At 52.4% G+C, this 23016-nt stretch overlaps 1 protein-coding gene and 2 long non-coding RNA genes across 11 annotated transcripts in view; 1 reads left to right on the forward strand and 2 right to left on the reverse strand.

Annotated features, from left to right (window-relative positions):
- Nucleotides 1-23016, forward strand: part of FANCA (FA complementation group A) — a 60134-nt gene that overhangs the window by 33555 nt on the left and 3563 nt on the right. For 7 of the 9 annotated variants that reach the window (XR_015244562.1, XM_086688566.1, XM_086688562.1 and 4 more), the window contains 16 exons: nucleotides 2140-2216; nucleotides 4049-4162; nucleotides 5289-5425; nucleotides 5880-5950; nucleotides 6327-6423; nucleotides 6504-6691; nucleotides 8413-8509; nucleotides 9949-10125; nucleotides 11542-11615; nucleotides 13167-13295; nucleotides 17263-17347; nucleotides 19159-19325; nucleotides 19848-19953; nucleotides 20943-20999; nucleotides 21145-21249; nucleotides 22142-22254. Coding sequence is in view for 8 of the 9 variants with exons in the window: in XM_086688566.1 (XP_086544692.1) it covers nucleotides 2140-2216; nucleotides 4049-4162; nucleotides 5289-5425; nucleotides 5880-5950; nucleotides 6327-6423; nucleotides 6504-6691; nucleotides 8413-8509; nucleotides 9949-10125; nucleotides 11542-11615; nucleotides 13167-13295; nucleotides 17263-17347; nucleotides 19159-19325; nucleotides 19848-19953; nucleotides 20943-20999; nucleotides 21145-21249; nucleotides 22142-22254 (1794 nt within the window). In the remaining variant the exon portion in view is untranslated. The remainder of the gene's footprint in view (nucleotides 1-2139; nucleotides 2217-4048; nucleotides 4163-5288; nucleotides 5426-5879; nucleotides 5951-6326; nucleotides 6424-6503; nucleotides 6692-8412; nucleotides 8510-9948; nucleotides 10126-11541; nucleotides 11616-13166; nucleotides 13296-17262; nucleotides 17348-19158; nucleotides 19326-19847; nucleotides 19954-20942; nucleotides 21000-21144; nucleotides 21250-22141; nucleotides 22255-23016) is intronic. The other 2 variants (XM_086688563.1, XM_086688564.1) reach the window with 2 other exon arrangements.
- Nucleotides 8334-9893, reverse strand: LOC147573276 (uncharacterized). Its single transcript, XR_015244567.1, has 2 exons — nucleotides 9314-9893; nucleotides 8334-8677 (listed from the first exon to the last, which is right to left on the reverse strand). It is a non-coding gene; the product is annotated as an uncharacterized LOC147573276 (long non-coding RNA).
- LOC147573277 (uncharacterized) lies at nucleotides 17772-19217 on the reverse strand. Its single transcript, XR_015244566.1, has 2 exons — nucleotides 19126-19217; nucleotides 17772-19077 (listed from the first exon to the last, which is right to left on the reverse strand). It is a non-coding gene; the product is annotated as an uncharacterized LOC147573277 (long non-coding RNA).

Here is a 23016-nt window from a genome sequence, read left to right on the forward strand (position 1 = left end):
TCTTCTCTTTTCTGGACCCTAGACCATCCTGTTTCTGGATTTACTCCTGTGTTTTGGTGGGACACATCCCACTGAAGCTTTTTAAGAAGGGTGAATGGGAGGTAGCCTTTTTTTTTTTTTTTTTTTGACATTTTATTCAGCCCTCACATTTGATAGTTAATTTGACTGGGTGTAGAAATGTAGAAATCTTGCTTGGAAATATTTTCCCTCACATTTTTAAAATATTGATCTATTGATGTGTAGCTTCCAGTGTTGCTATTGAGATGTTAGGTTTCTGATTCTTGGCACGTGACATGTGTTTTTCTCTCTGGAGATTTGCAGTATCTTTTTTTTTTTTTTTTAATTTTTTTTTTTAACGTTTATTTATTTTTGAGACAGAGAGAGACAGAGCATGAATGGGGGAGGGTCAGAGAGAGAGGGAGACACAGAATCTGAAACAGGCTCCAGGCTCTGAGCTGTCAGCACAGAGCCCGACGCTGGGCTCGAACTCACAGACCGCGAGATCATGATCTGAGCCGAAGTCGGACACTTAACCGACTGAGCCACCCAGGCGCCCCTGCAGTATCTTTTTTATCGTTTCCTGGGTTTTCAAATTTCATTGCAGTGTATTTTGGTGTGGGTCTAATTTCATTTCTTGGCTAGGCAGATGGTGGGCCTTTTAATCTGGAAATTCGTGTCCTTCAGAACAAAGAAGTTTTCTCGGATATTTCAAAATCTTTTGTTAAGAAAAATTTAAGATAGAAATGTAGGATAGTACTTATGTAGCCCTCAAATTCCTCTGTCCACCCACCATTCTGGGCCATTTTGTTTTTATTTTTAGGGAGAGAGAGTGCATGTGTGTGCGCACGCAAATGGGGTAGGAGTTGAGAGAGAGAGCAAGAATCCCAAGCAGGCTCCATGCCCAGCATAGCTCCTGACGAGGGGCTCGATCTCATGACTGTGAGATCATGACCTGAGCCAAAATCAGTGGTCAGACACTCCACTGACTGAGCTGCCCACACACCCTCTTCTGGGCTGTTTTGAAGCAAACCACAGACACGGACTGCTTGATCCCTCTTACTTCCAGAGCGGGTCTCCTTTCCTGCCTGGTTTCTTCTTGGGGCTCTTCCTTTTCAGACATTACACCACCAGGATTGTCTCCTGACTTGTTCTCTGTTACAGTTTGCATGTCTGGTCTTTTGGGTTGTTTTTTTTTTTTTTTTCTCTCCTTTCTGGGAGATTTCTTCTGGTTAACTTGCCTGTTCTTTCTGTCACTGGATTTTTCTGTTTATGGAAATCCATTCTCCTCTAATAGCTGTGGTGTTTGATCTTAGGTCCCTGAGGATGAGCGATGTCTGAAGTGTTCTTTTCTGTGAATTTTTCCATTTCCTTAGATGTGCTCTTTCTTTTATTTGCATTGATTTCTAATCTGTAAGCTACCCACCCGCCTTCCAGTCTCTGGGGCAGTTGCGTGCTCCTCCGCTCCAGCCTGTCCTCTGCCTTGCTTTGGCCTTTGATGGCACTCCCATTCTGGAATACGGCCACCTCCCTCCTCCTTTTCCTGGCTCATCATCAGGCCTTGCGGCACTGTCGGCAGGCCTCCTTCCTGCCTCACTGCTCACTTGGAGACTTTGTGTCCCGGAGGCTAGGCCATTGCCCGTGTCCCATACTTGGGCTGCTCTTCTGAAGGTGGCTCCACAGCTCTTGCCCTTGGACTTGTCACTGTGCCATGAGAATGTGCCAGCCAGGGGTCCATGCCCTGCAAAACCCTTATCACAGGACTTTGTTCTATAATTCTCTGTATTTCTAATGACATCAGTTGGGTGCTTTTCTCAGTATTATTCATTAAAAGTAATAAAAGTCCTCTTTAAAATTTGGAAATTACCCAAACTTTAACGAGAGAAGTAAAAATCATTTATAATCTTACTACCCTATGAAAACCACGGTTGGCAGATATGTGTACATGGCAAATTATGAAACACTAAGAACCATTTGAGTCCATGCATATAATGGGTTTTTCCTAAAAATAGAGTCCTACCATAAGGTATGGATAGTAGACTATATCATGTATTTTTGTTTTATGATAGTTTTTGAAATTGTAAGCTTGCGAACTAATTTGAGTCCTGGTTGACTTGGTTTTCATGTTTTCTCCTGATCCAGAGCAGATAAAATTCCCCTGTCTCTGTACTCCGCCTACTGCCAGGCCTGCTCCACTGCCGAAGAGAAGAAGCCAGAAAGTAAGGTTATGGGTCTCTCCATCCCTGTGTCGGGCGCTTTTCCGCATCCCAGGTCCTGAGGTGTGGGGGTGACAGGCACCTCAGTGCGTGTGGTCTGGTTAAGTCGGGACGGACGCGCCCTAGTCGTCAGGTCCTGGGCTCCCAGCCTGGGAGCCCCGGAGGGTTACCTGCCAGAGCCCCTCCCTGAGGTTCTGCATGAGGCCGGGATGTGCTTGCTGCTCGCCTGTTCTGACGCAGGCTTTAAATTCGGGGGACCTCCCGGACCAGGAAGCCAGGCTTGACGTCCGTCGTGTCGGTTCTGACGCGTGGCGTGGTGGCTGGTCTGCGGCGGCTTTCTCTTTGGACGGTTGAGTCCTGTGGCGGGCTGGGGATCGCTCGGCTCACAGGAGTCAGTGATGTCGACCCAGGTCCCGTCTGTGGCAGCGGCGTACGTCGGGAGACCTCGGTGCTCCGAGCGGCTGGGCGGACTTGCTGGGCGGTGGAGCGGCCTGTGTCTCGGCAGGAGCCGTGCCGTGAAGCCGTTCTTGTTCGCTACTTTAAATCCTCTGACATTTGCGGGGCCACCTGGGCCGAATGAGGTGGCGATTTCTGGTTCTGTCTGCCAGAACCTTCCTGTTACACGCGTGAGTGCTTTCTCACAGTCACGGAGACCCGGGAGACTTGAGTGGGCAAAGAACGACGGTCCCGGGTCCCCTGCTCGTTAGGACCAGTACTGCAACAGCTCACCATTGTGGGGCTCCCAGGAGGCAGTGGGGCTGCATCCAGTGTGGTGGGGGGCGCGCCCCTCCGTCCCCGGCCCCCTGGCCCTGCCTTAGGGGCCTCGCGGATGTTTTCTGTCTCATCCGGCAGGGCTTATAAACGAAGACTCATCACTTCTAGTTTCGTTTCGGTGTCTCCCATGTGAGGCTCGCTGTGGACACCCGGTGTCTTCTCTGGCGACACCAGAACTCGAACTCGTATTTTTAAAACATTTGTGGTGTGCTTTTCTTTGTATAATGAAAATTATGTGTTTGGACTCCTGGGTGGCTCGGTCGGGGGAGCACGTGGCTCTTGATCTCGGGATCGTGAGTTCCAGCCCGACGTTGGGTATACAGCTTACATTTAAAAAGTTAGAAAACATTTTTTTGAAGAAGTATCTTTGTTTTACAAATATATGATCAGATCTAATCTTTTTTCAAAAATCTCGTAGACATGTTGAGAGCTGATAATCATCTCTTGTATATTAATTTTTAAGTTTTCTCCTTTACATCTTTTTTTTTAATATCCTATTATAAAAAACAGTAGGACATTACTTAAAAGTTTTAGAAATGGAACAAATTATGACCCATCCACAATTCTACGTACCCACCGAGACCCCCCTCGCCATGCTTCTGGTCCTTCTTTACATATGTGTTTTTCACACTTACGGCAATGTTGCACATAGAACCATGTTTTTTCTCTTTTTCACTGTTTTTAATTAAAAAAAATTTTTTTTAAGGTTTATTTTTGAGAAAGAAAGAGAATAGAGCATGTATGCTAAAGCAGGGGAGGGGCGGACAGAGAGGGAGACCCAGGATCTGAAGCAGGCTCTGTGCTGACAGCAAAGAGCCTGATGTGGGGCTCGAACTCAGGAATTGTGAGATCCTGACCTAAGCTGAAGTCGATCGCTTAACTGACTGAGCCACCCGGGTGCCCCAAATCATGTTTTGTCTTAAATTACTACATTTATAAACAAGTTTCTGATACCAGTGACGGGTGCCCAGCAGTGCAGTGCCTCGTGGAGTCCTGGTGCCTCTGTCTGCCGTGGACATGGAGAGGCCGCATCCAGCTGTGCATGTCCCGTCATTTCTCAGGTGCAGCCCCGGGAATGAAGGTGGAAGCTGTCTGTGCCGAGGGACCCTTGGGACCACTCGCAGCCGCGCTAAGAGAGCTCAGAGCCGCGATGACGGACCCCACGCAGTATGACGGTGAGGACATGGCTGTGCGCAGGGCCGTCTGCAGTGGGTGTTGGGAGGGACGAGTGGATGTCCAGCCGTGGCCAGGGCTCAGCGTGACGACAGCGCTGGCGGATGCTGAGGACTTGCCTCCTTTCACCTGGGATGGGATGGGAGACGGGTCTGTCGTTCAGGCTGTCCCAGACCCTCAGCAGATTGAATACTCTGCTCTTGGAGCTCCTAGCAGAGCAGGTAATGAGCAGGAAGAAAAGTAACGGCACCAAGGTGTGGGGTTTTCTTTCTTAACTGAGTAGCTGTAACCCTGAACACTGGGTCTCTGCTTCTGCGTGACCATTTTCTGTAAAATGGTGACTTGTGAATGATTCACCTCATGTGGTGTGTGGTAGTCCATGAAATAAAATGCTGACTTCCCCTACTTTGGAGATTTTTGGTAGGGAAAATGTAGAATCTAATGGAAAAAAGCCGTGTTTTTCCTGGTACCTGTAAGAGGTTTTTATAGATGATAAACCCATTTTATTCAAACCAGGACAGAATATCCCACGAGAGCCTCACAGAGGAAATATTAACGGCACCGCCTCAGTTTCCCTTGCTCCCTGTAGCATCTCCTCCGCGACCGTAGGGGCATGGCCTTGCCGAACTGCGCTCCTGCAGAATTTGGCGTGAGGGGACACTGAGGTCTGCGTCAGCCTTGTTGCTCACAGTAGTTTCCGATTCCGGCCAGCACAGTCGGCCTGTCGCCTGACCTCCGGTGCCCGGAGGCTGTGGCTCCTTGCCTTTGGCAGACCGACCGTGGGGCGTGGAGCAGACGTGGTGCCGTGTGGGAGGGTTGGCCTGCGACTTCAGATGGAGAACATGCATACAGGGTGAAAGAGAACCGCCCAGATGATCCCAGGCCGTGAGGACAGCGGTCATGCTCACCCGCAGCGTGCTCCCACCGCCCGGCTGGCGGAGGAGCGCCACCCTGGGGCTCCTGACCCTGGTAGCGCCGGAGACGGGGCTGCTCCGGGGCTGCGGTGAGCCGCTGCGCGCGGGAACGCCACCGCCCCCTGCAGGCAGCCCGTTGCGAGCGGGAACGCCACCGCCCCCTGCAGGCAGCCCGCGTTCCCCTGCTCGTCTAACTGGGTTTCTCTACGTGTAGTTGTGGCTGCTCGGGTGGCAGTTGTTTCTGAGCGGCTCGGCGCCGCCTTGGGCCGCGCTGAGGAGGACGGCAGCTCTGGGGGATCGCAGATTCAGCTCAGCGTCCTCACGCCAGGCCTGGAGCAGCAGGAACGGGAGGTGAGTGTGGGATGCCTGGCCTATGCTGCCGAGCGGGGCCGGATTGTGTAAGAAGTCCCGGGTGTGCGGGCCTCCTCTCCACCCCGTGTTTTGCCAGGCGAACCGTGTACGTGGAAACGACACCCGGGAGCCGGGCAGTGTCGGGCCTGGGCTCAGCCGGCCCCGGCCTGTTTGTGTACCAACCTTTTAAATTTCTAGAGGAGAACACACAGCGGAACCCATCTGTGGCCCCGGAGCCTAAAACAGTTTGCTCCTTGGCCCTGTGCGGACGAGGTGTGCTGAGCCTGTTCTCTGCCGTGAAATTTCACAACGCCTGGCCTGCTGTCTCCCAGGACGTGGGAATGGGGTTCTGGCGCCAGTTGGTGTGATGCTTTCCTCTCCAGACGCAGACCTGCCTTACTCACACGTTGCTCTCGGGGACTCTGAGCTCTCGGTGACCATCTGTCTCTCTCAGGTCGCGGACCTCCTGCTGACGTGTTTTTGTCAGAACCTGATCGTAGCTTCCAGCTTCGCCTCGCCAGACAGGTAGAGGCTGGGGGTTTTCACCGGGCGCTTTGGGGCTCTGCTGGGGGCGGCCGGGGTGCTCGGAGCAGGCCTCCCTCGGGGAGTGGGGTTTCTCCCTGTTTTCTGTGATGAGGGGCAGGGCTGCCCACTCCTTGTCGACCTCTGACCCTTGGTCCTGGATCCTGCCTTCTGGCTTCTGTACTGGTTGGGGGTCCCAGGTGGGGTGAAGGGGCAGTGCGGAGACTCGGCAGAGATGAAGCATCCCCCCCGGAGACCTCGCCGTTGGGGGAACAGCCTACGTCTTTCTCGGGCACCCTTCGCTTCTCCGGAAGAATCCGTGGGAGGGCCGTGCAGGGCCAGGAGTGGCCAGACTGCTGGTCTCTGGCTGTCTCTGCAGGCAGGGCCCCTGGGCTTCTCGCTTAGTGACGGCCATGTGTGGACGCAGGCTCCTTCCTGTCGTGCTCACCAGGCTCTGCCAGCTGCTCCGTCACCAGGTACGGCCGCCGCCTCTGTCCGCCTGCCTGGGAAGTGGGCTCTACCCTCCTTCCTGCAGAAACACTCTCTCCCGTTTCAGGGCCCAAGCCTGAGTGCCTCCCACGTGCTGGGGTTGGCCGCCCTGGTCGTCCACCTGGCCGAGTCCAGGTCTGTGCTCCCAGAGGTGCGTGTGGGCCTCCCTGCCCCCGCCGAGGGCCTGTCCGTCGCAGAGTTCTTCAGTAGCCTCCTGACGTTCAGGACCTCGGAGACCTCGCTCTTCTGCCTGAAGTGAGCTGCCCTCACATCCGCTGTGCCTCCCCGTGCTCGACAGAAGTCACATACTCACCAAATGCAATTGGCCAACACAGACATGCTCCACGGATAATCATTCTGGAGTCTTACATTGTATTTATGTGTCTGTGTTTCTTTGTTTACAAAAATGAGGTAGTGCTACCTTAAAAACTGCTTCTGAAGACGTTAACGACGGACTGTAGACGTCCTTCCACGTTGGGAAGGGTTGTGAGCACTACCGGGTTTTGTCTTGGGGGCGCCTGGCGTGTGGTGGGACCCGTCCCTGGTTCCCCTGTGGTTAGCAGCTGCTTCTCTGGAGTGAGAACCTGCGCGTGGAGCTGCCCTATGTAGAGAGCCTTGTCTCAAAGGGTCTCGGGACCCCTCATTCTACAGAGCTGTGCCAGCGTGTACCCCTCCTGCCCCTCATTCACCGCTGTGGGCCAGACCCATTCCAGGACTGGGGTGGAGTCCCACCCCTGCCTTCTGTGTGGGGCACCTGGCAAGTTGATAGTGTGGCGTACGCAGCGTGGCAGGTGCTGGGGTAGGGCCCTGGGAGTCTAGGCCGAAGCGGGTACAAGGTACATAGAGGAAGGGTCAGGGCGGGAGCCAGGAGGCTCCGGAAGAGTTGTGCGCAGGGGCTGGGACCGCAGTTCGTGGAAAGAACTGACAGAAGGCCAAGGGGATCGTAACTGGGCGAGGAGAGAGAACACAACGCCTGCCCTGCACCACGGCCCCCGACACCTGTGCCACCCCCACGGGAAGCACAGCGGCCCAGCCTCTCGGGCTTTGGGCAGCACGGACAGGCAGGCCCTGCTGGCGTCAGTCCTGACTTCCCCTGGGCCCCACGGTCAGTCTCTTCTCGTGGGGCCCTTCCCCTCAACGCCTCACAACCCACCACAGGCGGGCAGAGGCTCCCCCTGAGTGAGGCTGAGTTTAAACGTGGGCGTGCTGCTCTCTTGTCCCGAAGACTGTTTTTTTGTTTGTTTTTTAATGTTTATTTTTTGAGAGAGAGTGGGGAAGGGATGGCGGGGAAGTGGGGGCGGTGGTGGACAGAGGATCCGAAGCAGGCTCTGTGCCGACAGCAGAGAGCCTGACGCGGGGCTCGAACCCATGAACTGTGAGATTATGACCTGAAACCAAGTTGGACGCTCAACCGAGTCACCCGGGTGCCCTGTTCTGGCCGTGGCTCTTCGGCGTGCAGTGACCGCAAGCCCTTATTTGCACAGTCTTACTGTTTGTGTGTTCTCTGGGTCTGTGCCTTCAGTGTAGATAGAGCTCAGATCCATCGTTGTGACTTGGGGGCGTTTCCCCCAGGCCTTGGGAGCTGGCCTGGCCTGGAGCAGAGGCCAGGGGCTAATCCTCAGGCCATCTGGTTTATTTTTTTTTTTCTTTTTTTTTTTCAACGTTTTTTTTATTTATTTTTGAGACAGAGAGAGACAGAGCATGAACGGGGGAGGGGCAGAGAGAGAGGGAGACACAGAATCGGAAACAGGCTCCAGGCTCCGAGCCATCAGCCCAGAGCCTGACGCGGGGCTCGAACTCACGGACCGCGAGATCGTGACCTGGCTGAAGTCGGACGCTTAACCGACTGCGCCACCCAGGCGCCCCGGCCATCTGGTTTAGAATGCACTCAGTTCACTTGGGTGAAAGTCACACTTTTATTGCATTCCTTGTTACGCACGGGTCGCATTTCTACATTATTTGTTTTCTATTTTCAGATTTTGTACAGCGGTGATTTCTTACTCTTTGTGTAAATATTCTTCCTTATCACGGGATACTCTGTGCAGCTGCTTGTCTCCAGCCCTCGTGAAGAAGGTGAGTCTGTGCAGTCCCTTTTCCCCATTCTTGGAGTCTCCCGTTTCAACGCAGGTTTCTAGCCAAACGTCGGAGGTGTCTTGTCTGCCCACCCACGTCTCTGTGTGCCCGGTGTGCTGGTTAGTTATCAGATCATCTCTTCTCTGGGCTGAACGCTGCGTTTTTCTTCTGTTCTCAGAGTTAAGATGAAGGGATGAAAGATGACAAAGACCACAATTGTCCCCCACTCCCTTCCTCCCTCCCCCCCTTCCCCCCTTCCTTCCTTCTTCCCTCCCCCCTCCTCCCTCCCTCGCACCCCCGTCTGCCCTCCCTCCCTCCCTCCCTTATTCATTCTAAATGTTTTATTTACTTTTTGTTGTTTTCACTTATTTATTTTTTGAAAGAGAGAGAGCAAGCTGGGGAGGGGCAGAAAGGGGGGGGAGGGAGAGAATTCCAGGCAGGCTCCACACTATCCGCGCAGACCCTGATGTGGGGCTCGAACTCACAAATGGTGAGATTGTGACCTGAGCCGAGATCAACGGTCTGAGGCTTGACCGACTGAGCCACCCCAGCACCCCCAAACGTACATCCCATTTTTAAAAGAAATAGATACTGATTTTTGTAAAATAGGTACATTAAAAGGTAAATATTCATGAAAAGTATCTTCTTATTTAAAGAAGAATTCTGAGTTTTGTCCAGAGACTTCCCTCATCTAGTGAATGCTTGTTATATTTATTCTAAGGTCAGAGAAATTGAAAGATGCGTGTCAGAAGCCTTCAATGGCAAAAGTGAGTTTGAAGTTACAGTGGGAACCAGCATTCTTACTCGGGCGGAGTTTTAAGGAACATCTCACGGTGTTCGGTGCACATCTCCGTTGCGGGCGCCATTAGAATCCGCTGAGCTGGCCCTCCCTGGAGGGTGAAGTGGGGTCCGGGCACACTTGTGCCCCCATCGTTGGCGTTGAGGAACTTAGTCCCAGCTGCCAACATTTTGAAACATGGAAGAGATTAGAAGTGGCCCAGACAAGGAAGTCCCTGACTCCACGTGTCCCTGGGGGCCCTCCCCCCGCCCCCTCAGCTCAGTAAACATGGGAAGAAGTCTAATCTCCTAATGGCAGAGATAAATAAATTAATTCACCGACACAGTGTTTTGCTTGTCCGGTCGGCACCCTCTCTTAATGGAATCTCTGGTGCCAGCAGCGGTCTGGGAAGACCACCGTTCACTGCCATGGGGTCACCACCGCCGTGTGGAGGGCAGCTTGGAGCCCGCACTTCTGCCTCAGGTGTTAGGATTTACGGACAGGGCTGCTGACCGACATGCCCTCTGTAACTGCACACGGGGTGCAGGCCGCGACGGGGGGACGGCCCAGGGTCTTCGGGCTGCCCTGCCCCTGCGCACGGCCGGGTTACTGGTGTATCTTCTCAACTGCTTGCGACCCATGTGACACTGTCTCTCTTCAGTTTCAGTTCATTATACTGAGACTGTTCCCAGAAGCCCGAGATCCCCTCTGTCCGGAGGACACAGCCGACCCTCCCTGGAGGCCCTTGTGCCGGCCCTCTGCAGACTGGCAGCAAGCCGCCCTCTGTCTGTGGAAACAGAGAACCTTCCAGGAACTGTTGAAGGAGAAAGAATTTCACGTAGGTCCCACTGCCCCTTTCCTGCTTCTCCCCTCGTTCTAACTCACAAGAGTTTGCGGGGAGATTGGGGGCCTCCTGAGGATATGGCGGGCAGGCAGCTGGGCCTGACCCAGTGACCCTGGAGGAGCACAGAAGTGGCTTTGATTGAAATCGTTATTGGGATCGTTGCAGATTCACACAGTTGTAAGAAATTAGAAAGGTCATTTCCACTCTGCCCACTTTTCCTCGGCACTAACATTTTGTGGAAGATTTTGAGGGTGAATGAAACAGACTTCACGGCTACCTGCCAGGCTCCCGTTTGGGGTGGGCTCCTCTGGGCAACATCACTGTGAGCCTGGCCTACTCCGGCCCCCCTGCCCACGCTGCCTCTTCATAACTTCTTTTATTCCGTGGATGTTTATCTCCTTATTTTGGTCTTTAGAGGAAAAATTCTCAATTGTTTTATCATATATTTTTTCAATTCTGCTATTGTTAATCCCACGAATGACCCCAGAGCAAGTGCAATAGTCTTTGTGTGACATAACGAGTCAAGAGCAGGGAACGCTAGCCGCCCACCTGCAGCGTAACAGGTGGCTCAGGGCTGCTGTCCCACCTGTGGGTGATCACGGACGTGCTTCTCTTGGTTTGACCTGCTCTACGTCGCTGGGCTTTGCTCTTCACACGTAGGCAGCGTGCTGTGCGCGTGTTTCTGTGATGTGCCTTTTCACACACACTGTGAGGTTTTGAGATTAGTTCGTGTTAATGAGTGGAATTGTTCCAAGAATTTTATTACTTTTTAAGGTTTATTTTTTTTGAGAGAGAGAGTTGGGGGGGGACAGAGAAGGAGAGAGAATCCCAAGCAGGCCCCGCACTGTCAGCACAGAGCCCAGCATGGGGTATGAACTCACGAACTGTGAGATCGTGACCTGAGTTAAAATCAAGAGTCAGACGCTTAACGGACTGAGCCCCCTAGACGCCCCCCCAGGAATTTTAAATTAAGAAATATGCTACCAGGGATATTTGGAGCATGTTACTACACATTTATTCTCTAGTTAACTTGCCCAACTCAAGTGGACTAGAAGATTATTTCCTGCCTCTGTTGTGCGGTAACCTGAGAGGTTTGCAGATGCCGCGGATCAACTTCAGAACCAGGCGGTATGCTGGAGAATTCAGTTTAAAAGTGCCAGTTGGAACTGTTTCATCAGCTTCGCAGTCAGACGTAACCTAAGCAGTATGTGGGGGCTTGGCGCCAGCACCTCAGTCAGTCGGCAGGAAGCGGCTGAGAATGGACACGAGTGTAGGCACTGAGGCCTTCCCCTGAGTCTTTCTGCTGCGATGTGTGACATCGGAGGGACTGTGCAGCAGACTTACAAAGCTGACCTGTGCTCTCTGCGTCCCATCCTCACCGTCGTGTTCATTTGGTCCTTTTTCTCTCAGTTAACTTACAGAGACTGGTTACGGCTGGAACTAGAAATTCAACCTGAGGTCGACTGTCTTTCAGATACAGAAAGGTAAGTGTTGAAAGGGATCTGCCCTTGACAGTGGTACAAGGCTTTACGCATTGTCTTAAAGCCTAAGTCTTGTCATTACATCTCAGTGTTCAATTTGATATATATACCTATGAGCACAGTTTTATTCATTCATTCCTTAATTCAAGAAATGTTTATGGAACTCCTAGTGTGTGCCACGCACTTCTAGAATGTTCTAGAAACTGGGAAGTGCGTTGTGATGAGACAAGTCTGCCCATCTGGTACCTTTGTGTGCTTCTACTCCAACGCCCCTGACTGGGCGCCCTCGCCAGGTGTAAACCTGAGCAGGCCGGGCGGCAAGCAGGCGGGCAGACAAAATGGATTAGAAGTAGGGATGCACACTCAGGACCCCACGGTTAGGGGGTGCATCAGGGGCAGATGTACGTGCCTCAGGTGGGAGAAGAGCAGGCGGGGCGACTGTCGTGAGGGGCTGTGGTGGAGTCCTGGCCCTCTGGGGTCCTAAGGGAGCTTGCCAGAGTTCTCACCTGGCGCGGCCGGCTGGGCAGGCACAGGGCTGACGGGTGCCGTGTGCAGTACTGGCTCTGAGCTGGTGGAGCAGGTCCCTGGGCCAATTACTCAGACCATAGGGACGGGGGATGTGCTGTCCTGGGCGTGAGCGTGGGGTGCTGACAAGCCCCTGCATGTGGGGCTGTGGGAGTCAGGGAGGGAAATGTGCTGTAGGTGCAATGGAGCTGGTGGGGCACAGGAACCCTGGGGGCAGCTGAGGGCAGGGGTCAGCGTGAGCCGTCCTGAGCCACTGTCCCTGTGCAGTCAGAGATGCGGCTCGCATGCCGGGGGTCGGGGGGGTGGGGGGGGATTCTGTCCCGTGGTGTCAGATTGCAGAGGAAGTCAGAACCGTGGAAAGAACTGCTTTTCCGACAAGGTGGATGTTTGCTTGCTTCTCGGGTCTGTGTGCAGCCAGCTGTGAGTGCTTTCTGCACAGGCGCACGCGCCCTGGGGTCTCCCCGCTCTCCCTCCTCTTTCCACTGGGAAAAGGAAAAGAAGGAATTCATTTTTTGGCGTGAGGATCCATAACAAGCATTTCTTACCCTCAGGTCACTGTGTGCTAAGTTGTGCTTAGACCTTTTCTGTTTTCATTCAACAGGCAATGCTCAGATACATTGTCTAACAATTTCAGATGGCCTGGGTGAAGCACCAGCCTTTATAACCTCTGTTCCTTGCCCACTTGTGGGTTTACGGAAACGTCTTAGTCGTGGCTCTTTCTGCATAAATAGACTACAGTGTCATGTGCCTCTCTTGTTGCGGCTTTAGTTAGTACATCCTCAGGATCCTTCCCATGAGCACCTGCAGAGTCTGGGCCAGATGTGGGCATCTTTGCTGACGGACCCTGGAATCACGACCCTGGGGATGGCCCCCGAGGAGGCCTTGATTGCAGTAGAGGGCCTTCCCGCCACCCAGAAGCCCCAGATCTCGCCACCCACCATTGTTGTGCCGCTGGCTGTGGGCTCTCATCCTGGCTCCCGGAACCACTGGTTTACAGCCTTTCCCAGACCTTGGTGTTTGCTGTTGCAGGTGGGACTTCCAGCAGTGGGCGATCCATGAGTACTTCCTCCCCAAGCCCTCGGCTGCGGGCGGCTGCGACGGGGACCTGCAGGTGGCGTGCGCAGTTCTTGTCGACGTGCTGATAGACTTCCGCCAGAGGTTGGGAAGGCTGATGCCAAAAAGCATCTTACTTTTAGTCTTGATTCTTCCAAGGTGTTTTGTCTGTCCACTTTGTGTTTGACAAAGCACAACTGAACACGTCCTGCTAGTGGGTCTGAGTCTGTGCGGAGTAAAGGTAAGCTTTCTGGATCCGTTTTCTTTGTGTGCAGATTTGCCAGCGGCAGTGACTTGTCTTTCTGCTGTCATCCGACATGTGGGTCGTGAGCGTAAAGGGCGGAAGAAGTGGGCGGCCGGTGGCACCCTCCTAGAGGGCTGCAGTGCGGACGTGGGCTCACTGCCGTGGGGCAGAGCTCCCCGTACCGTGGCCGCTGGGCTGGGCCGTTAGCATCTTTGTCCTCCTATTGTGTGAAGATGATGAGTAAAATCAATTCCATTTTCCACATTTTGGGGGATGTATTACTTCCATCCTAGAAAACCAGTCTTGTTACCCTTGTTCCCCTTTACCTCCCGCTGCGCCTCTTCTCCACAAGGATCTGTAAACGTATCGCCTGGTTAGCGGAATTCTTACGAACTCCTGTTTCAATACAACCAACAGCCCTGGAGTTCTTCCTACCAGCGCCTAGTGGCTGGGAGCAGCACGTACGGCACCAGGCAAACGGACGTTGGGGCCAGGCCTCTTGTTCTCAGTTTTTCTCTTGGGAGGGTAAACGAGTATGTGTGCACGGAATGAAATCAGTGTCTCCATTCCTTCCCTGTCCCCCAGCTCCTGGCCACCCTGAATCTATTTTATGTCTCTGGATTTGTCAGTCCTGTCACACAAATATGTGTGTGACACATTGTGTCTGGCTTACTTGGAATAACGTTTTCAAGGTTAGTGTATATTGTAGCATGTCCATCGAGTGACAAATGGATAAAGAAGACGTGGTGTGTGTGAAATCATATATATATAGAATGGAATATTACTCGCTGATCAAAAAGAATGAAGTCTTGCCACTTGGAACCACATGGGTGGAACTAGAGTAGATTATGCTAAGCGAAATAAGTCAGAGAAAGATAAATATCATGATTTCACTCATCTGTGGAATTTATGAAAGAAAACAGAGGAACATAGGGAATAGAGAGAAAAATAAAAAGAGACAGGGAGGGGGCGCCTGGGTGGCTCAGCTGGTTAAATGGCTGACTCTTAATTTCGGCTCAGGTCACGATCTCATAGTTTGTGGGATCGAGCCCCATGTCAGGCTCTGTGCAGACAGCACAGAGCCCATTTGGGATTCTTTCTCTACCCCTCCCCTACTTTCTCTCTCCAAGTAAACATGAAAAAATTTTTTTAAAAGAGAGAGGGAGACAAACCATAACATACTCTTAAATACAGAGAACAAACAGGGCTGCTGGAGGGTGTTGGCTGGCGGATAGATGGGCGATGGGCATTAAGGAAGGCACTTTTCGGGCCGAGCACTGGGTGTTGTAAATGATTAATCACTAAATTCTCCTGAAATTATTATTACACTGTATGTTAACTAACTAGAATTTAAATAAAATTTAAAAATCGATATATCGTAGCATGTATCAGAACTTCATTCTTTTTATTACTGAGTAGTATCCCATTGAAGGATGGACCACGTTTTGTTTATTCATTAGTTGATGGACATTGGGTCTTCCCCTTTTGACTATGAATAATTCTGTTGACAACATTTGTGTACAGGCTTTTCTGTGGTCCTGTGTTTTCATTTCTTTCGGGCATATGCCTAAGAATGGGGTATGCTGTGTTACACTTTAACTTTTTTAGGAACTACCAGACTGTTTTCCAGCATCAGAGGGTTCCAGTTCCTCCCCATTATCATCAACATAGTTGTCATTATCTTTTACTTATACCCCTCCTAATGGACATACACTGGCATATATCATTATGGTTTTGATTTGTTTTTCCATGGTGGCTATTGATGTTGAACATATTTTCATTTACGAGTTGGCAATTTGTGTATCTTCTTTGAAAATGTCCTATCCTTTGCCCATTTTAAAATTGGGATGTTTTATGGAGTTGTGTTCCTTATGTATGCTATATACCACATCCTTATCAGATATGAGTGGCAAATATTTTCTCCCCTTCTGGGGCGCTTGGGTGGCCCAGTTGGTTGAGCATCCGACTTCGACTCAGGTCATGATGTCATGGTTTGTGGGTTCAAGTCCCACGTCGGGCTCTGTGCTGACAGCTCAGAGCCTGGAGCCTCCATCAGATTGTGTCTCCCTCGCTCTCTGCCCCTCCCCCACTCATGCTCTGTCTCTTGCTCTCTCGAAAAGAAACATTAAAAATTTTTAAAAACAATAATAAAAATAAATTTTGATGAAGTCTAATTTATCTTTTTAATTTTAGCTCTTAATTTAGGTCTTTGATTAATTTGAGTTAATTTTTGTATATGGAATAAGGAAGGGATCCCTTTTCATTCTTTTGCATGTGGACATCCAGTTGTCCCAGCACGTTTTGCGGAAGAGACCGTCCTTCCCCATTAAATGGTCTCAACATCCTTGCCGAAAATCAACTAACCATACGTGTGAAAATTTGTTTCTAACCTTTTCTTATTGAAATGGTGTTTATGTCTGTTCTTATGCCAGTATCGCAGTTTTGATTACTGAAGGCTTGTAGGAAATTTTATTTTATTTATTTATTTATTTTTTTTAATTTTTTTTTTTTTTCAACGTTTATTTATTTTTGGGACAGAGAGAGACAGAGCATGAACGGGGGAGGGGCAGAGAGAGAGGGAGACACAGAATCGGAAACAGGCTCCAGGCTCTGAGCCATCAGCCCAGAGCCTGACGCGGGGCTCAAACTCACGGACCGCGAGATCGTGACCTGGCTGAAGTCGGACGCTTAACCGACTGCGCCACCCAGGCGCCCTTGTAGGAAATTTTAAATCGGGAAATGTGAATCCCTCAACAACCCCCCCCACACGCCCCCCACCCCCCTGCCCAAGATTGTTTTGGGTATTCTAGGTCCTTGCAATTCCATCTGAATTTCAGGATCAGTTTGTCAGTTTTAACATAATCAGCTGGGATTCTGCTAGGATTGCACTGTATCTGTAGATGCATGTTAACACTATTACCATTTTACCAATACTGAATCTTTGTATCTGTGAACTTTCTTTCAACGGTATTTTATAGTTTTCAGTGTACATATCTTACACCTCGTTGGTTAAATTTATCCTGAAGTATTTTATTCTTTCTAACACCATTGTAAATGGAATTATTAATTCCACTCTTGGTGGTTTAGAAAAATACAACTGATTTTGGTATATTGATTTCATGTCCTGCAACTTTGTGAACTTACTTGCTGTAGTAGTTTTTTATTGGTGATTCTTTAGGATTTTCTATATACAAGATGTCATCTCTGAATAAGATGGTTTAACTTTTTCCTTTACAATCTGAATGCCTTTTATGTCTTTCCTGAGTGAACTGTCCCAGCTAGAACTTCCAGTGCAATGTTGTATGGAAGTGGGAGAGAGGACAACTTTGTCTTATTTCTGATCTTAGGAGGAAAGCTTTCAGTCTTTCATCATTAAGTATGATGTGAACCGTGGGTTTTTCACAGATGGCCTTTATCAGGTTAAGGAAGTTCCTTTCTGGTCTTAGTTTGTTGAGTGTTTTTATCATGAGAGGGTATTGAATTTTGTCTAATGTTTTATGTGTGTCTATTGAGATGACGTATGGTTTTTGTTTTCTTATCCTATTGATACATGTATTACATTGATTTTAGGGTGTTGAACCAACCTTGCATTCTTAGAATAAATCCCACTTGGTCATGGTACATAATTGTTTCAGGATGTTGCTCAATTGGGGTTGCTAATATTTTGTGTGTATGTTTTGTTGTTCGTTGTTGATGACTGTGGGTGTCACATGGTCCTCTGGGACCTCCTGGCTCTGTGACCACACGCCAGTCTGGAGGCGGGAGGGGAGGCTGGAATGCCCGCACATCAGGAGATACTTAGGAGGCTTTTGTTGTGTTTTGTTTCAGTTCGAGGAGTTACAACTACTCAGAGAATTCTGATTTGGTTCTCAGTGGCTGCCCAGGAAATCGGGATATTTTTTCCAGATTGCAGGTGAGCTAGAATATGTGAAACCCAGTGTTTCACTGCATCTATGTCATCTGCTATTAAGATTATTTTTATTTTTATTTTACAGAGAATGTGAGCCAGGGAGAGAGGTTTTTTTTGTTTTTTGTTTTTATTAATTTTGAGAGAGAGTGTACGCAAGTGGGGGAACGGCAGAGAAAGGGAGAGAGAGAGAATCCTCAGCAGGTATGCTGTCAGTGCAGAGCCTGATGCTGGGCTCGAACACACAAACCATGAGATCATGAACTGAGATGAAGTCAGATGCTTAACGACTGAGCCACCCAGGCGCCCCTTGGGAGAGAGAATCCTAAGCGGGCTCCACACTCAGCGTGGAGTGTGATGTGGAGCTGCAGTCCACAACTCTGGGATCATGACCTGAGCCGAGAGTCGGACACTCAACTGACTTAGCCACCCAGGCACCCCAAGATGTTTATTAGAAATATCCGCAACGGGTCCTGAGGCTCCCCAGCAGAATGAAAACCAACATCGTGCATATAAGGTCCCAGACCCAGAGGGACAGTGTGCTCACTTCACCAGTGAGTATCACAAAAAATGCAGAAACAAAAGCTGTGGTGCCAGAACCATCTCCGGGCTTTGGGACATTTAAAATCTGAAAATAGAGGCAATTGAGCAAATAGCAGCTTCAGTAGTAACATGATTGCTCTGCACCGCTGTCTGCTTTTTAGCTCTTGGCTGCTCTGTTTGGATGCCAGCCTCTGAGAAATGATGTAGCTAGCCCCCCACTTGCCAAAGGAGGGCTCAGAGACTGTTCCACAGGGTCACCCCGCACCTCCACAGGCTGGCGGGTTCTCGTCACCGAGGCAGGCGCACTTAAGAGGGCGTGGAAATGGGGCTCTCGTTTTGAAATGAAAAGTATAGTTTTCCAGTCCGAGTACCTGTTCGTCTCGGGTCTTTTCAGGGTGCTTAAAGTCGGGCCCTGTGAGTGGGCTCTGGGGTCAAAGTGCAGACCGTGCTCGCTCTGGTTCCATGTCCACAGCGTACACGGGGAATCTGTACCTCTGGAAGTACACGGGCAGCTCCTCGTTAACAGGATTCTGAGTGTGGATTTCGCGCTTCCTCGTGGTGTTTCTGCTTTCCAGGTGCTTGAATAGAGAGAATGTGGGGAGTGACCGAAGCCATGGAGGGGGAGGTCTGGAACAGGGGGGAAATGTACCTACCAATGAATAAAACATCCCACAAAGAAGAGCCCCCAGCCCCCTCATCTTGCCCTTCTGTCCGCCGCATCCGTCCTAACTGGCTGTGGTGGGGGGGTGAGCGGGGAGGGCAGACAGTGCATCCTGGGGCTTGGGGTCACGTGTGGCAGGGACGATGCTTTGAAGTGGGTGCTTGGCTTTTTCTGTCTCTACGTCTGAATGTGCGCAGACACCGCACACACTTTGTGCTTTCAGTCTACAGGCATTTATTGAGTGCCTGCTGTGTACGTGCCTCCCGTCCGTAATTCGTCCTCAGATTATGTGCACGCACACACCTGTGTGTAGTAAAAGAGCAAATGATAAACAGTAAAATGTTAGCCATCGGTGAAACTGGGTAACGGTGTTCTTTGTACTGTTCTTGTTCTATTTTTGCATCTTTTCAATGATTTCCAAGTAAAAACGCTTGTCCCGGTCATTCCTAGCTCCTCTTGGGAGACTCCCCCAAGCCCACCCAACCTCATTTCAGAGTCCTGACTGGGGCTGACCGTCAGCCCTGAGGACTTCCTGCCTTCGCTCTTGGGGACGACCACCTGGAGCCAGCGATAAAAGTACGTGACGTGACCGTTTTGGTCTTGCTTTTTCCAGGAGATGGCTGCCGGCCTGGAGCAGGGCCCGGGGGCACCCCGCAGTTGCTCTCCTCCTCAGGGGCACTTCCTTTTCGGAGTTTTCCGCAGACGGCTCCAGGCGCTGGCAAGCGGGTGGGATGTGGCCGCCCGCCTTCGGAGACAGCGGGAGCTGCTTGTGTACAAATGGTAACACAGCCCCGTGGAGAGATTCTGTCTTAAATTGAATTTCTTTTCCATCGGTGACTTGTTTCCGTCCCCTCTCCCCAGCCTGTGACGGCGTCTTCTCCTTGGTGTTCCCATGGAGATCAGGGTTTGAAGCTTTGCGTTAAAGCCTTCCTCTTCAGACTCAGGAGCTGCTTTGCTGGAAGCTGTAGCCTAAAGAATTCATGTCAAAATAAGGAAAACCCCGTGTGCCCACAGATAGTCACTGTCGCCACATTTATGAGTAGGAGATCACGTCATTTCTGAGTTCTAGGGAATAGCTTGGTTAGACTGTGGGGCACCTCTTACTTGGCTATTGCACAGCTTAAAAATGGGTCGTGGGGTAAGACCTCGTGCATGTCGGCAGTGGGTCCAGCAAGGCACAGTCCCAGGGAAGGCCTCCAGTTCCGGGAGCGGGTAGGGAGGGTAGTTACAGACCACAGCCCGAGCTCCCAGGGAGCGATGTGAGGCCAGGCCATCGCTGTTGACGCAGCTCTTTTTTGCCAGGATCCTCCTTGGTCTGCCCCCGTCTGTTGTCGTCGGCCGCCCCCAGGCCGGCCGGCCAGCCGCCCCTGACTGCACCGAGTTCTTCCACTTGGTCAACTCTGAGCTGGTAGGTGTGGGCGAGTGACCGTGGGACCCGGGGACGGGGGCGATCGATCACTGGTTCTCGAAAACTCACGAGCGCATCTGTGGTCACTTGGAGCCGGTCACTTGAGTGTGTGTCGGACCACGTGGGATTACTGAGGGAAAGAATGGGGTACTGCTCCGGGAGCCAGCAGTCGGGGCCTCTGTGTGCCCAGCCTCCTCCCACAGCCAGAGCCGGGGCCAGCGAGGCGCAGGCATCGGATGTGGCTCCCTTCCTCGACAGCTTCAGTCCTTTCCGGAGCTCTCCTCAACTTTCAGCCGCCAGGATCCGTGGAGTCTTGCACACCACGTGTCTCCGCTGCTTTCTAGTTTTGACATTTCGGGGGCACAGAAGCCAGAGGTGCCGCGAGGACCACGGGTCCCACCAGTCTGCCCTGCTTCCGGCGTCCACGCTGCTCAGTGTCGGGGGCTCCACGAACTTAAAGTGTCTTTTTACTTCTTAAAAATGTACAAATATGACTAGAGCTTGAACTGAGGCCCCGTTCTGTCACAGCTTTAAAAGGTGACTTAGAAGTCCGGGGAGATGAGACTAGGTGTTCTTTGGGTTCTTAGCAAAGGCTGCTTTCCTCAGAGCTCTCAAAAGGGCCCGTGAAGGCTGGCAGATGTGGAAACGGGCAGGACAGAGACGCAGACGAGGGGTGGAGAGGCGAGTTGCCATCCTGGCAACAGGGCCGTCAGAGTGCCGTCCTCACCTCCTGGGCCGTGTCGGGGCCGAAGTGGGCAGGCTGGGGGTCTCTGGCTGCACGGAGGAGCCACGTGAAGAGGCACTGAGCCATGCACATTCTGGGCCAGCATGCCCGAGGACAAAAGGCCAGATCTCTGGTCAGCAGTGGTGCTGTGACCCGGCTGCCATCTTCAAGGCGTGTTCGCACAGCTGGAGTCTGTCAGCAGACCCCCCTCCTCCCCCCACCACCGCCGTCGGTTCCTTTCTCACTGGCTTATGCTGTTTTGCAGAGAAACTTCTCCCATGGAAGCGCACTGACCCACGACCTCACAGTCCACTTCTTCAGGGTAACTGTCTCCCTCTGCGCCTCCCCAATCGCCTGCTCACACCAGTTGGGCCACATCCTCTCACTTGTGCTTTGAGGCCACGGCGTCTTCCAGGGCCGGGGTGTACGTGCAAACCGCTGAGCTTCTGGAATGTTCTCTCCTCCAGGGGCTCCTCAGTGCCTGTTCACAAAGTGGAGACCCCTCCCTGACAGCAGACCTGGTCCTGACCGCGTGCCAGACTGAGTGCCCCCTAGTCCTGACCTCTGCACTGGTAGGCACGGCCGTCTGCTCAGGGCGCTCCCGGGGCTGGCATGGTGATCGGGGACCCAGTTCTTGTCATGTGGGAGAAATGGGGGGAGGGGCGAATAGAACCCAGCAGAACATAGGAGGGCAGGCTTCCCTGCCTGTGCCTGCCGGGAGGGAACGCGGGTGTGGGTTCACTGTGGTTCCGCGTTGGCACAAGGCGACCCCTAGTTGCCTGTGGTCCCCCACCTCAGTTTCCCGTTCCGCCAGACCACGGTCTCGGGGCTTCAGAGAGGCGCTCAGCCTGGCCCTCACGTGGCCTGACGTTCTCGGGTTAAGAGCGTAGGCTTCTTTCGGGTGTCTTTTTAAGTTTATTTTGAGAGAGAGAATCCCAGGCAGGCTCCACGCTGTCAGCACAGAGCCCACCGCGGGGCTCCATCCCGCGAACCGTGGAGATCACAACCCGAGCTGAAATCCAGAGGCCCCCCCGGTGCCCTGTGCTCTTAGATTCCTGACAACAGGCAGCTGCCCTGGTTTCGTCAGCTGGAGCCCAGGCTCTGGCAGCCACAGGAGCCGAGCTGCCGCGCCCCCGAGGGTCTCCACTTTTCTCTTAGTCTGTGGCTCATTTGGGTGGCGTTCCCTGCAAGAGCCGTGGCGGGTGTCAAACACCCGCTCCGTCGTGTCATCTGCAGAGGAAGAGAAACCCCTCCTGGCACTGCCGTGGACCCAAGTGCACGGGGCACCACCCGAAGGCCGGAGGCGTGGGCGGGACATGCGCCGCGCTGAGCGGTGCCCGCCGGCGGGTGGGCTCCGGTCTTCAGTGGTCACCTGAGGGTTCAGCATCTTGGCTGCGGGACTGAGGAGGTGTCCGGGTAGAGCCTCCCGGGACCCGCTCACTGGTGATCTCTCTCCTCTGGAAGTTGTGGTGGCCACGTCTGGAGCCCGAACTCCGTAGTCGGTGGAGGAGATGCCTCCAGGGCCCACTGCCCCAGGAGCTGCAGAGACTGTGGGAGGCCCAGCGGTTTGGCAGGAGGTAAGAGGGACGAGGGGACGGGGCGTGGCTGTTCTTTGGGACCCGCCCTGGGTTATCTCCATGGACACGTTGGCCTTGACAGGCCATAAGGACAGGTCTGCCAAGAAAGGGAAGAAACAGACGCGACCTAGCAGGTTCCTGTCTGAGAAGCTCGAGAATGTTTCGGGAAAGACTGATGTTAGCAGGCCCCTGCCCAGCTTTGCTGCCCACCTACGCCCCTCCTCTCCTCTTACGCCTGCAGTCGGCCCAGGACTGACAGTGTCGGCATCACGGGGATGTGTTCGAGAGGCAGATCCGGTCTGCCCAGCTGGCGGTCTCCGGTGCCCGCTGGACTGGGGGACAGCGGTGTTCCTAGAGGCAGTCAGGAGGAGCTCACCCCACCCAGCCTCCTTTATCCCCGAGGTGCCCCGCGTACCGCTCAGGGTCACGAGTGCCTGAAGTCCCAGAAGACCAGGAAGGCCAAATTCCTGCATTATATCCCATTCATTTTTGGCCTGGTTTTGAACCTGCTGGAAACCCTTTCTGGGAGAGAACCCAAGGGTCTGAGTGGCGGGGTCCAGGTCAGAGGCCTGTGCATCGCAACCCTCTTGCAAAGCTCAGCTAGTCGGGACCAGGTGCTCTGGCCGGGCCCCACCCGTCCCCATGTCCACAGCACAGAAGCCCGTTAAGGAGATGGGAAACCCGTCTCTAAGCCAGGGACGAGCCTGACACAGGCATAGGGCTCTGCCGGGGGTTGCTGGGGACACAGACCTTGTTTCTGCT

The sequence above is a fragment of the Puma concolor genome, chromosome E2 (genome assembly GCF_028749965.1).
Source record: "Puma concolor isolate L17-30 chromosome E2, mPumCon1.1.hap2, whole genome shotgun sequence".
Taxonomy (NCBI): Eukaryota; Metazoa; Chordata; class Mammalia; order Carnivora; family Felidae; genus Puma; species Puma concolor.